We start from the raw sequence: 13,875 nt of genomic DNA, 5'->3' as shown, positions 1-13,875 counted from the left end.
AGATCCAAAAACTATCTTGCCAACTTTTAAGAAAAATATAGTAGCATAGTAGTAGAACTTTATGTAGAATTTTCGAATGAAGTTTAAATACAAGCTTTCTTCTCAACACATAGATCACTACTTACTCTTAATTCAACATTTCCTCCACAAAACTTAGAGATTATACCCCACATCTCAACTATAAAACAAAAACCTCACATTTAACCTACATGCCCTCCTATGATTATACATTTACTAAAATCAACATCCCTATCTCATTATGGTCTAATATACAAATTACATCTTGATCTACACCCCCTCCTACTACCAATAACCACAAAACTCACAATATCCACCGCAAATTTCAAGCGAGTCCTCTTGAGTTGTCTGTAATGAGACAATAGTTTGATGGCTTGAATAAAACATTGTTACCAGATTTAGGTCATATTCCCCTCAATACATTATATACATGGATTAATATCAAATTTTAAAAATCACAAATTATCTCACATACATCTACGAATCGGACTGGATTTTGTGTCATTTTAAAGTTATCAACTAGACATAGGTAGTTAGCTTTATGAAGTACTACACGAATTCCAGTGAAACAACTCCACAACACATTTTTATCAAGTACAGATTTTTATGAAACATGACTCAATAAACATGAATTCCAAGTTATACAAAGCTCACGTCATTATTAACTTTTTTCCACCAATATTCTTATACACAGCTCACAAAAACCAAAGAGCAAAAAAAGAAAAAAAAAATCCTGATATTTGACATTCTTTGTTGCGACACTAGAATGTCGTCAACATTCTATGTACAAGAAAGTAGAAAACTACCCAATAACCGAAAAATGGGCCACCAATTTCAGCTTTTACCTCTATAGACTTTAATAATTCCTCCTTTCAAAATTTGCGACATTGTCAGTTCACTGCAACTGCCAAGTCGAAACGGCCTATATGGCTTAATGGTTGCCTTCTTTTACTGTTGCATTCTTAGCTTTAGCACGCTTGAAATCTTCCATGCTACGATATTCCTCTCTCAGCAGCCTATCCAATTCGGGGTGCTTCTTCACTGCCTCTTTCTCATCCCGTGACTCCCGGAAATGGTGAAATGCCCTGATAGGTCAAAGTGAGAATTGTCAACAACACAAGAAAGTGAAATTGTCTACAAGTATCTTGTACAGTATATCTGTTGACTAACTAGTTAATTGTGGTTTCTCAAATCACAATGACAGATAAGGAATAAATGAGGAGCTAAAAGAGACAACAATTACCAGTACTTCTCCAGGCCGTACAAGTTGCCTGTTTTGTAGAATTGAAGTGTTAACTGTTCAAAGTCATCATAAAGATCATCTTTGAATTCCTTCTCCAAGCCATAACTGAAAAAAGAAATTATAATATGGGTAATTGTAAATGAAGAAAGATGAGTGTAGGAAAGACGCACTTTGTATAGTCTATCTCAATATCATTTTTTTATATTTTTAATAATTATATTTTTCAATTTCAACTTCTAGTGTTTTAGGCTTCAATAATCCGAGTAGTGGTCCATGTATAGTCATTATTCTATTTTTACATTACATGATACTCCATTAAAATAGTGAAATTAATAGTGGGAAATATTGAGGCACAAAAAATAGTGGGACATAGAATCCCAACCGGGAAAGGCAGCTATGTGAAAGAGAAAGGACATGAAGAAAAGATGAGAAGACTAAAAAACTATAAGCATTAGGAAAAACAACACAGCACATGCAAAGACTGTACCTGTAGAAGCGGAATAGACACTCTGTTCCGTAATTGTAACCAGCAGCAGCATCTTCTAGAGCCAGCTTAAGGAACTCATTGTACATGGAAGGGACAAACATGTTCCTTAAGAAAAAACACCAAAACCTGTATAATGTGTTCATCGCCTGCAAGTTAAAAGCAGGTTTGCATCAGCCTCAGTGAAATACTGTACCACCAAAAACCCATGCAGTTTAACCAGATTATTTATTAGCCAAAACCGCAAGGGGGAAACATTCATTACATACATGACCTTAAATCTAATGAAAAATCTAATGAAAAAACATCTTCAAGCTGTTCAAAGAGAAATTCATCTATAATTTCCAAGATACCTCACTGCAACCAATGCCCATTTTCTTTCGTTCACTCAGACAGCGTTTTTTATATTTACTGTACCTGGACAAATAAAATTTACCAGCTTAATATATAATAGGGACACAATTAAGCTGGGGAATTAAATAGTCCTTCTTTGACTATAGCATAAAATTCCTTTAAATTGTGTCTTCTTACAACTGCTGTTTGAAACCATTTTCCTCAAGAAGTTTATGGCTTGCATGCTGAAATGGAGGAAATGGCTTTGGTACTGAACCAACTGGAGGACTACTTCCTGAGAGATTGCTACTTTGAGGTGAGGCACTCAACTTTGAATGCCTGAACCTGAAAAAATAATGGTTTCCATGGGACCTTAGAAAAGCCCTAACAAATCTAAATAAAATTTAGATGTTTCATCCGTGGGCAGGTGATCCATTAGTGTTTTATGTTAAAGAACGTAATGTCGTGATACTCACCCATAACTATCTGGGGGCGTCGAACCAAAGAAAAAACCAACTGCATCACTAGGTGGACTTCCAGATATCGTTCCCATAGAGTTCCGGCTACTTACATGACCTTTTAGATTCCCATAGGATAGTCGCTGCTGTTGCTTCAAGTTGATTTTATTTTGCTTTTTACGGGAGTGGGAATGTCCAGGTCCCTCAGAGCTGCTTTTTCCTGTGGAATGATCAAGAACCCTAGAGTTTAATGTGGCAGCACTTTCAGCAGAATTTCTGGAGTTGTCATCCCTTGCTTCACTAATAGGCTGATTATGTCTACGATTTGACCTTTTTAAGCTCAGTTCCTGCAAATGGAGTGATAGAATTAGTAACAATTGCTTTCCGCTCAATATTATGAGTAAACAAATATGTGAACCTGCTCATAATAGTATAGGCCATCATTTATCTCGGAAGCATGCTCACTGGACAATGGCTTTGATTTCTCCCCGGCTCTCATTCGACTATTCTGAATTGTAGAACCTAATTAGTCACTAACTTAAAGAATCCAGCTGATAACACCTTTCAATTGCAACTTTTTATAAATATCCTATCAGCAAAGCATGTCTTTAATGGACATTGGACAAAAGACATTTAGCATGGACCCCTTAGCAGAGCGATAAGCATTTTAGAAGAATATTTAAAGAATATTTTAAATAACAGGCTAACAGAATGACTCAAACAAGCCTGGCAAGGAATCATGGTCTCACTTGAGTGACAATTACAAGTCTCTCAACAGCTCGATCACTAATACTGATTTCCTCATCTTCATCATCAACCCTGCAGACTCCCACAGTTAAAAAAGATAAAGCACTGAGCACATATGATGAAGCTTGCATGTAGCTGGGACTGTGAGAAAAAACAAGCATTTCAAAAAAAACAGCATGATACCAGAAGGATGTAGACTGAGAGATGGAAATGAACAACTTAATAGGCACTACAGTACTAAAATTAAACAAGCATTCAATCTGCTGTCAATGGAAAAAGGTAACAACTAGAATAAATCGGTGTGAAAGATTCAAAGTTAAGTCAAAAAGCTTGTAGAAAGATTTAACAATGAAGCCTGAACAGTAGGTCTTCAAACATTTGCACAAGATTACATCATGGGGGTCCGTAATTGAGAAAACTTCTACGGTGATCACCCAATTATTGCAAATGAAGCAATAATGCACACATGATTTTATAGCTTCTCAGTTGGTAATATTGTCCATACTCCTTAATAATCCCCGATCAACTGCTTACAGAACTATTACTTGCAGAAGCTGTACTACTGAGTCGAGTGGAAACAGAAAAACTATGTAACTACAGGAAAGAAGGCTTATATTAAATAACATACCACGTCTACAAGATTAGGAACTAATGACCTCAACAGCATTGACAGAATTGAAGCAGACAACTAGAAATTCATGTATTGAAACTCTACCTCTGATGTTGAGAAAGGACATAGCCAAAATGTATAAAGTGGGTCCAAGGGAGACAAGAATAATTAAATTACAGAAGAAGGCAGATAAATGCAGAAATAATGTCTATGCGAATATCAGAAATGAAAAACTCAATATAATGTAAGAACACATGCATAGCTTAACTTAGTATGGAACTATAGAGAGCTCTTTCTACTTTTGTTCTAGTCTAGTAATGGAATTCCATTTTAATGAAGAGGTTTAGATGTATTCCGACTCAGGGAGTGACGCACAACAATTATGCGTCGTTATTAATGAACGACGCACAACCCTTATGCGTCTTTGGTTAATGACGCACAAGGGTTATGCGTCGTTCAAAGACGCATAAGAATTATGCGTCTTACCCTAATGACGCATAACCCTTATGCGTCACACTGGTAAGCATTCCCGCCTGTCACCCGGGTGACCCGGGTTCGATCCCCGGCAAAGGCGCATAATTCTTTTATAAGAGTAATATCTATTTGCCAAAAATAAATGTTTAGAATAACTCATTTTTATCAAATACTAATCACTTAAAAAATTGCGCCGTTGCCGGGGATCGAACCCGGGTCACCCGGGTGACAGGCGGAAATGCTTACCAGTGTGACGCATAAGGGTTATGCGTCACTAGGGTAAGACGCATAATTCTTATGCGTCTTTGAACGACGCATAACCCTTGTGCGTCATTAACCAAAGACGCATAAGGGTTGTGCGTCGTTCATTAATAACGACGCATAACTGTTGTGCGTCACTCCCTGAGTCGGAATACAACTAAACTTCTTCATTAAAATGGAATTCCATTAACATGCATTACCCAAAAAAGAATTGTTCCAACTATAGATGTTTGTATAACCAAAATCACTGAGTAACATCCATGTTTCTGTTAAAATGACGAGCTTCATACTGGTTTCATTGTATAAATGCTACATACTGGATTCATAGTACATTTCTGCTACTAATATGAGCTACAGCTACCAATATTTTCATGTCCATCACAAGCATATGCATTTCCATTTGAACAATTTTACACGTAAGAAAGAAACAGATTGGCACGTCTAACAATACTACCACCGGTCTTTGAAAAATAAAAACTTTTGAAATGGCATGGGTTTTAATGCACAATTGGTAAAGTAAGAGAGTTGAAGAGAAAAATGGGTAAAGTAGGAGAGAGGAAGAGAAAAAGAGTGCAAGTAGTGTTAGTGGATTGTGGGGTCCACTTCCTAAAATGAAAGTTTCTATTTTTTAGGGATGGACTAAAATGGACATAGTTTCTATTTTTAAGGAACGGAGGTAAGTATTAGATAAATCAGGCAGAAAGAAAACCTAAAATACCTTCCAGCAGTAGACGGGTGGTCATGCCCCGTCGTTTTCCGCTCCAATTCCAGCTCTTCATCAAGCATAAATGTGCTTGAAAAATCATCAGATGACTCAGCGAAGTTCTTCACTTTTGGTTTTGAAAGAGCCTGCACTTTTTTGTTTTCACTGTTTTCGAATTTGACCAACTTCACAGAATCAGCTCCTAGTGAATTTGCTTGGAAATTTGATCCACCATTAAGTACACTGATGTTGTTCTTAGAGATCTCTAATCTCAAATCACTGTTTCCTAAAGAAACTCTCTGTTCTTCACTTTCCTTGCTATGTTCTGTAGAACTTTTAATGGTGCTTACCAGAGTATCTGAAGCCAATGGCATAGAATCCACTAAACTTTCATCTGGAGGAAGCAACCCAGTTGCTCCATCAGGACTATCTCTCTTATTCTCATTCTGATCATCATTTTTCATGGAATTTCCACCTGAGGATTTAGACTCACTGTTTACAGATTTTGAAATCCACTTAGACCACTCATTGCGTCTTCTCATCTTCTCACCCTGCAGAGAATGAGATCGATCAGACATGCAAGAAAGAGTTCAGAAGAAAGAAACTGAAAATATGAAACAAAAGCATAAGAAATAGTACTAGCTTTTGTACAATCACCAAAAGATGAAAAGACATTTGACAGAAAAATGCGAAGGAGGGGGAATTTATTGAACCTGCACTTCAACGGTCTCTGATGCTTGCAATGCGGCTACGATAAATGGTATCTCTACATTCATTTGTTTAACCTGAAACTCATTCCAGGAAAGCTTTTAGTAGCAAAAGACTCAGACAGAAACAACTCACCCAGGAGAAGCAAGTCAAGTGTAAGAGACATGCAGCAGACCTAGGTTATATTATCATGCACCCTAACACCCAGGCTTACCAAACCTATTAGACAAATAGCAAAAGCTTTTTCTCCCTCAGTTCTTTTGTGAATTGGGGGGAGGGGAAGGCAGGGGAGAGGAGGATTTCTCCAAAGATCATGGAGTTAAAATATTCCCAGATATCTTAAGGAAATACAGATAAAGCATTATTTAGTATTTCCAAGCTGAGAATGAATAATGAAATATTACCCTTTTAAAGCCTGCAATACTCGATACAGGGACCCAGCCCTGGTAGTCCATCAAGGAGATCAAGTAGGGATCATTCTGCAGATTCTCATCACTGCCAAAGTATATTAATATTCAATGCATAGTTATCAGGATAAGTTCTCTGGGTAATCCCTTTGCTAGTTTAAAAAATCTCCAAACATGACCAAATAAAGTTAGTAGCATTAGCATGTTCTTGAAATACCACTAAAAACTAAAGAACCAGTTCCAACCCTCTTGTTGTGTAGATTGAATTTCAGAGCATGAGATCAGTTTAAATTATTCACCTGAAATAATACTCAATTTGCTTAACAATGCTGGCCCTCAATGTTATCATTGGCGTGGGTGATACAGGAACTCCGGGGCTCAATGGATATGGAACTAAAAATGGTGGATAAGGAATCCTAACAGAGCCTGGGGGCGCAACAGGATAGTAAAAGAAAGCTCCTGGTGGACCTGTATAAAGAAAACTCTGTTTGATAATTGTTCTCCAATAATAATAGATGGAAAAGTGAGGAGAATGGAAAGAAAGTGAACAAAATGAAACAGAGAATATATGATGCCAACTTAATAAAACAAAATGTCAAATATACTTCCACATTGTAGCACATATACCGGGATAGTTTGGCCCGTCAATAACACCCGCAGGCCCAAAATATGGATGCCTTATCAAATGTCTTGGCCCCACAATTTGTTGCATAGAGAAGTTGTTAGAGGCAGCCCGTTGATTGTTGCGGGAAGGATTCGTTGGTCCATATTGCTCGTTCGTATTACGCCTTCTTCCACCAGAACCAGAATCCTGGCCACTTGAATCAGCACCCGCTGAAGGTTGAATATTAAGATTCATTGGTGGAACATAGGCCTGTGCAGGATCAGTACCGGACTTCGGCATTTGAGTATCAGCTCTAGGAAAAGGTCTGGCTGGAAACTGATAACCATATCCAGGAACAGAAGTTGGTGAAATTGGAAACATATTATGGAAAACTGGGGCCATTGTTGGCGGATGGTAAGGTAAGGGAACAGCAAATGGAGGTATATTATTTGGGCCATGCTTGGGGCCGTTTTTATTATGATGTGTTCCATATGGTCTTCGGGGAGATTTTAAGTTACCACGGCCATGGAATTTCTGCGGCTCAACAGTAACCTGGATGTCCACAAGAACTGGAAGATAAGCTACCAATTTAAACAAAAGTATACTAGTTCAAACAGATACATAAGTTCTTAAACAGAACATTTAGCAATATCTTATCCCAAACCAAGAAACAGATTTTTAGTATGCCATGTCAAACCAAGAAACATGATAAGAGGCCAATAAGCCTACTTAAGGTAGTTGAAAACATGATAAAATTGAGAGAACGAGTGAATTGAATAACCTATTGAATTCACATGGTCATTTTTTAAAACACTTAGGGAGATTATTATTTCTTTTTTACTTTACCAGCATAGAGGCTCCTCCAATAATAGTTGCATTTCTATTCTGTCATGTGTTGTTGTAAGTTGTCACATTGCATTAAGTCAACGACAAAACATAGATAAATCCTATTATCCATCAACTAACTAAAAGTCTAAAACTGCATACCAAATTTTCGTATCAGAGTATTAGGCATAGTTTCCATGCTAAGAATCTCAGATGTGTCTCGGGTATATGAAAAACAATGAGTGTTCCATAATCTGAGGTGTCCTATCATTCTATCTAAAATCAATTTGAGAAGATAATTAGTTATAGACAATCGAACTCTCACCTAGAAAGTAAGAATCTTCACATGAAAACGAAATCAGGCGTGTTTACAACCGAAAAAATCAGGCTTAGAATGTAGCTAGTGCATTAATACACACAACAAAGCAACAAATTAAGTCATAAAATCGACATAAGTAGCACCCACCGGCGCAGAATGCGTTGGGGGATCAGCACAAGGATCGTTCCCAGCCTCCATCGGCGGGGGAGGCGAGTTGGGAGGGTTAGAATCGCCACCTCCATTACACTTGGATCGCTGCTGCGCATCGGATAGCGCCGGCCAAGACTCCGAATCAGCACCGGGCGCCGGAGAAGCGGCGGCGGAAGTTTTCCACGGCGATCTCGGATGAGAATCGGCGACGATTTCAGTTAAATTCTCAGGGCGATCACCAACATCAGTAGCAACATTGTCCCCCATCCCTAAGAGAGACTGAGCTGAATGAAATAATAAACAGAAATGGAGGTAAATTTACGGAGAGACAAGGCGCCGGAATTGGTAATTGCGAATGGCGAGTGAAGGCGGCAGTGAAGGAGAGGAGAGAGAGGGTGGCGGAAGGCGAGGTAGGAGTGAGAGTGAAGTAGGGGCGTCAGCTAGGGTTATCAACTGGTCAGAATAATATTGACTGGATTGACTTCTTGTCCGAACAACTTTACACAACACAATACTTAAATTTTTAAAAATTGTGGTTAATTTCTGGATGGGATCCTCGCTTGTGCATTTTCTACTGCGGTTTCTCACAAATCTATAAAATAATACTTCATCCTTTAATAATAATACACTCATTTTGCCATTTTAACAGGTTATATAGTAATAGAGTCATTTCTTTTTTTAATAAAAGTTAACACATTTTTCACACCTACTTTACTCTATTTTACTTTTTTCTCTTTTCATTTCTCTACCTTTTTCATTTTCCACTTTATTTTCCCTTTACTTAACTTACCTAACACAATTTTTCTTAATCTCCATGCCGAAAAGAAAGGCTTTCATTACTATGGAATGGAGGGAGTACTCCCTTAGAGTATCATTAACTCCATCCCCAATTCACAAGCCCCAAGTCCCCTCCACGTCACATGCCACAACTGCCTAACCCTCCAGGTTTCATCCCGAGCCATAACTATTAAATTGTACTATTCACAACTCCAACCTATATTACGTGTAAAAATTAAAAACGTTGAGCAATTATAACACGAGAAATTCATTTTTAATACAAAAATAATAAATTATAAACTAAAAATAAAAAAATAGAATATTAAAAAAATTGCAAAAATTAAAATTAAAAAATTAAATATCTGTTAATCAAAATGGTCAACACTTCGCCCCTCTCCCTCTCCATCATCTTCCTCTTCCTCCCTCTTCTTCCTCTCCCCCTCCCTCTTCTTCCTCTTCCAAATGCGTAAAAATTCAGAACTTGAGGCCAAGGACCGGCCCGAACCCCTCAATGCCGGGTCGGGACGCAACATGTCACGGCCCCGGAAGTTCCATCGCCCGAGCCGGAAAATGCTCCCCTCCAACGCTACGTGACACGGGCCGGGACCCAACTGCGGTCCGGCCCGCTAGGTTAATGATGCTCTTAGTCCCACAAAAATATGTATATTTCATTTATGGAAAGTTATACTACCAATTAAATAATGGAGGTCTCAATATCCACTAACTCTACTTTAACTATCATTCCTCTCATCTTTCTTACTTTACCATACTATTCTCATCATCTCTATTACTTTACCAATTTTGTCTTAATTCTCATGCCACACTCAATGCCCATATTTTTATGGGATGAAAAAAAAAACAAAAAAAAGGGGAGTAGTAGTATATGGAGTATTTATTTGATTTAATTTATTTTATTTATTGGATTAGGAATAGGAGAGCAAAGATTAATACACATATTTATCATCATTCCAAAAGTTGCATAAAACAAATACTTCCCATTTCCTTTTTTAAAAATATTATTTTTATTAAAATAACACGAGTTTTAATATAAATGATAAAATGGGTGAGATTAAAAAAAATTAAAATATTATTAGTGAAAAATATATACCAACTTATTAGATATTTTTTTTCTAAAATAAAAAAGGGCATAACTTTAAAGACAGACCAAAATGAAATAATTTTTAAATGACGTATGAAGTATCTTATTGACAAAAACGCTAGTACTTTACATGGTTGATTGTGAATGCATGTGTAAACAATACTTGCTCTATCTATTAAAAATATGGACTTTGAAGATGTCATTGGTTTTAATGCAAACTAGTAGTAAAACTATTGTAGAAAATTACTGAATAATGATAGTTGAAATAGTGTTAGTAGATGGTGAGATCCACCTCATTATTGAATAAATTAGATATTGTATTTATTATTTCGCTAAAACTATTGTAGAAAGTTAAATATTTAAATTAGATTGGAAAATTAAAAGGATTTAAACCAGTATTAGTATATAACTAAATAGTAATTAGTAAAGTTGTTTAAAAATTTCACATCAATAAAATATAGTAGTATTTCTTTCCTAAATGCTTTAAAGTGTATCTTTTAAAAATCTTCTAATCTGGATATTGTTCAAAAAATAATGGTCATTCAAAATTAATGAGTGTTAATTCAAGAATATCATGGCTTCTCAAAAGTCAATTTTACTTCTCACTCTTTTGTTTATTGTCACGGGTTAGCATCTCTTCTCTAAGATCAAAATAAAGAAAAATTAAAATATATATTGTATATAAATTATATTGTCTAAAAACTATTAAATATATTCTCTGTAAACATATAAAAATTGAAATGGATAACTTGAAGAATACATGTAGTATTATTTTTGACCATTTTTAGTGGTATTGGAAGACCAATTTGGATGTAGTTTCAAGTTGCATATTCAAGTTTATTTGATGCGAAATTCGGTATACAAATAATTAGATTGTTCAAAATTAAAATAATTAGACTTAGATTTAAATGAAAGCAATTTATAAACAAAAGTATATGAATCAAATGTATCTACATACAAATAGATGTGTTTCAATTGTTAGCATGTTTGTGCGTATCCGTTGTTATTAGAGCAATGACACCTCTATATATACATGGGAAAATTTAAATCTTATATTTACATTACTCATTGATGCAAAACGTGCTATAAAATGGCTGGACTACAAAGCTAATCAGAAAAATTTCGTGTTTCTTTTCTTTTTATATATTATTTTCTCCCTTTTGATGTAACTATTTATTAGTATCAGCGTAGAAAATTGAACAAGACTCCTAATATAGGATGAAGAGAGTATGTTATTTATAATTAACTTTGACTTCATAACAATAAAATTCACTGTTAATAACTAGCTACGAAATCCTACGAATTCAAATTAAAATAAACGTAAACTAAGATATCAAAAATTTTTTTTGAAAAGGCAATAAAAGAAATTTAGTCATCTAAACTATGGAGATGCATTATCAGCCGATCATTTTTATTAAATGAGTGGTCCAAAATTTGCCACAAGGAAAATAATTTTAGATTAATTAATTATGAAAGGGCAAAATGGTAATTTCATGGTACATTTTATTCAATAAATATTTTTTTTAATTTTTTTTGTCAACTACACACATATAATGTCAACTACATATACAATTTATGTCAACTATACACATATAATGTCAAATATAAGTTGTTGACATTTGATGTGCATGCTATTGACATTTGATGTGCAGGCTATTGACGATAATACCCCCGAGTTGACATAATCTACTTGCAGTTGACATTTCGAAAATATTGTGGACGAGTGACTGAAAATGCATCTCAATTCTTAATTAAGCTAAAAAACCTCAACCTAACCATACCCAAATTCACTATTAATAACTAGCTACGAAATCCTATGAATTCAAATTAAAGTAAACGCTAAACTAAGATATAAAAAAATAAATTTGAAAAGGCAGTAAAAGAAATTTAGTCCTCTAAACGATGGATGGTATTTAAAATCTATTGTTTATCATGGCGATTTACTATTTTGAAGCCAAAACATTGAGTAAGAACTATTTAATAACTAATTTAAACTCATAAAAGATATATTCCCTCCGTCTCATTCGATGGTCACCTTTCCTTTTTTGTTTGTCATAACCAAGATGACAACTTTCCAATTTTAGAAATAACCTCTTCTCTCCTCTCTCCTCATTAAAATATTCAACCACATTTTTCCCCTCTCTTTATTCCACCTAACAACACTTCCTAAAATCCTCCGTCACTCAAAAATGTGGCCATCTTGAATGGGACATAGAGAGTAATAAATAAATTAGATAATTATTTTTTCACTAAAAATATTATAGAATTAAATAGTTAAATTAGATTTAAAAAATATATGGATTTTTAAATTTGTATTATTATAGTATAATTAAATAATTAGTGTAGTTGTTTAACAATTTCACATCAATGAATATTTTTTTCATAAATGTTACGATAAGGTATCTATCTTTTGGAAATCTCCTATCTGGATATTGTTGAAAAATAAGAGTCATTCAAAATTAATGAGTGTTACTTTTATATGATTTATATAAATTTATCAATTTAAATATGGAAAGTGTAATTTATTCAACAACTTGCATTTGATATATGTCAAAATGTAAAAGTCTATATAAAGTGAGTTACAATATTTCAATCCTCACTACAACAACAAATATACAAAAAAAAAAGAAATTATACGCCAGACAATTCAAGAATATCATGGCTTCTCAAAAGTCAATATTATTTCTCACTCTTTTGTTGATTGTCGTGGGTTAGCATCTCTTATCTAAGATCAAAATTAACTTCATAATTATTTATGTTGTTTTTCCATTTGGAACATAACCCTATAATAGTGTTTAGACTTTATTTAATAGAGTATTTTTTATAAACACAGCAAGCTCATCAAGTCTTATTGTAAATAAGCCTTGTAAATCCTTTGAAGATTGCAAATATTTAGCTCCTATTTGCGAAAGGATTACCCCCCAACTGCCGGTTTGTGTTAAGAATCATTGTGAATGTGGTGAATCATTGCGAAAAGCTCAATGTAATTAAACTCAACTTTCAATATTTATTGTATATTTTACTTGTTATTTAAATTTAATATTTTTGCAGTTGGTCAAAGATGCAGAAGCATCGAGGAGTGCAAAATAGAATGCCAAGTGGGTGTGAAGAAGTGCCAAAATTTCATGTGCATTTGTAAAATATATTGAGGCGTAATTAGGAGATACTATTGGAATTACAAAAGTTTCTTCTAAAAAAAGGCCAATAACATTGTTTTGTTTTGGTTCTTCAACTACCTATCAAAGAATAAATTAATTGGAGATTTTGTCGACAAACTAATAAATTTGTGAGCCTTGTAATATGTTGTTATCATTATACTTTCTATTTTAGAATATAGTACTATATTGCAAAAAAATCAAATTTCGATTGCAAAAAACTCAAATTTCGATTGCAAAGAGAATCATTACTTGTCGAGGTCATAAAATATTAAGAATAAAATTAAACTGTAATTATGGGTTGGATTGTAGTTCACTTTTGTAATTGTAATCATCCCACGGTTTATTTTACTGAATAACCTCATATTCTTATTTAATGCTTATGTAAATATATAATATATATAGCAATAAATAAAGGTAAAATATAAAGTCTGCATATACTACATAATGTTTCCCAAAAAAATTAAAAGTATTTTCTAGATATTCGCCGATGGCTACTA

General features: G+C 34.6%; 1 protein-coding gene across 1 annotated transcript; it reads right to left on the bottom strand.

Annotated features, from left to right (window-relative positions):
- Nucleotides 1-619: 619 nt before the first annotated feature.
- Nucleotides 620-8,805, bottom strand: LOC121786863 (la-related protein 1A-like). Its single transcript, XM_042185470.1, has 14 exons — nucleotides 8,342-8,805; nucleotides 7,074-7,602; nucleotides 6,746-6,914; nucleotides 6,444-6,534; nucleotides 6,045-6,116; nucleotides 5,347-5,882; nucleotides 3,286-3,355; nucleotides 2,955-3,044; nucleotides 2,555-2,883; nucleotides 2,277-2,423; nucleotides 2,099-2,162; nucleotides 1,749-1,894; nucleotides 1,262-1,366; nucleotides 620-1,103 (listed from the first exon to the last, which is right to left on the bottom strand). The coding sequence occupies exons 1-14, from the start codon at nucleotides 8,609-8,611 to the stop codon at nucleotides 950-952; spliced, it is 2,772 nt and encodes a 923-aa protein (XP_042041404.1). The 5' UTR covers nucleotides 8,612-8,805; the 3' UTR covers nucleotides 620-949.
- Nucleotides 8,806-13,875: the final 5,070 nt, after the last annotated feature.

The sequence above is a fragment of the Salvia splendens genome, chromosome 2, assembly GCF_004379255.2.
Source record: "Salvia splendens isolate huo1 chromosome 2, SspV2, whole genome shotgun sequence".
NCBI lineage: Eukaryota > Viridiplantae > Streptophyta > Magnoliopsida > Lamiales > Lamiaceae > Salvia > Salvia splendens.
Note: the sequence above shows the minus strand (reverse complement) of the source record. Positions and strands in the feature narration are given on the sequence as shown.

Excerpts from the sequence above, each read along its gene's own strand:
- LOC121786863 (XM_042185470.1), bottom strand. The coding sequence starts at position 8,611 with ATGGGGGACAATGTTGCTACTGATGTTGGTGATCGCCCTGAGAATTTA. Across the intron at positions 3,356-5,346 it reads CACCCGTCTACTGCTGGAAG|GGTTGATGATGAAGATGAGG; the intron begins GTATTTTAGGTT and ends GGGAGTCTGCAG. Across the intron at positions 2,884-2,954 it reads GCCTATACTATTATGAGCAG|GAACTGAGCTTAAAAAGGTC; the intron begins GTTCACATATTT and ends CTCCATTTGCAG.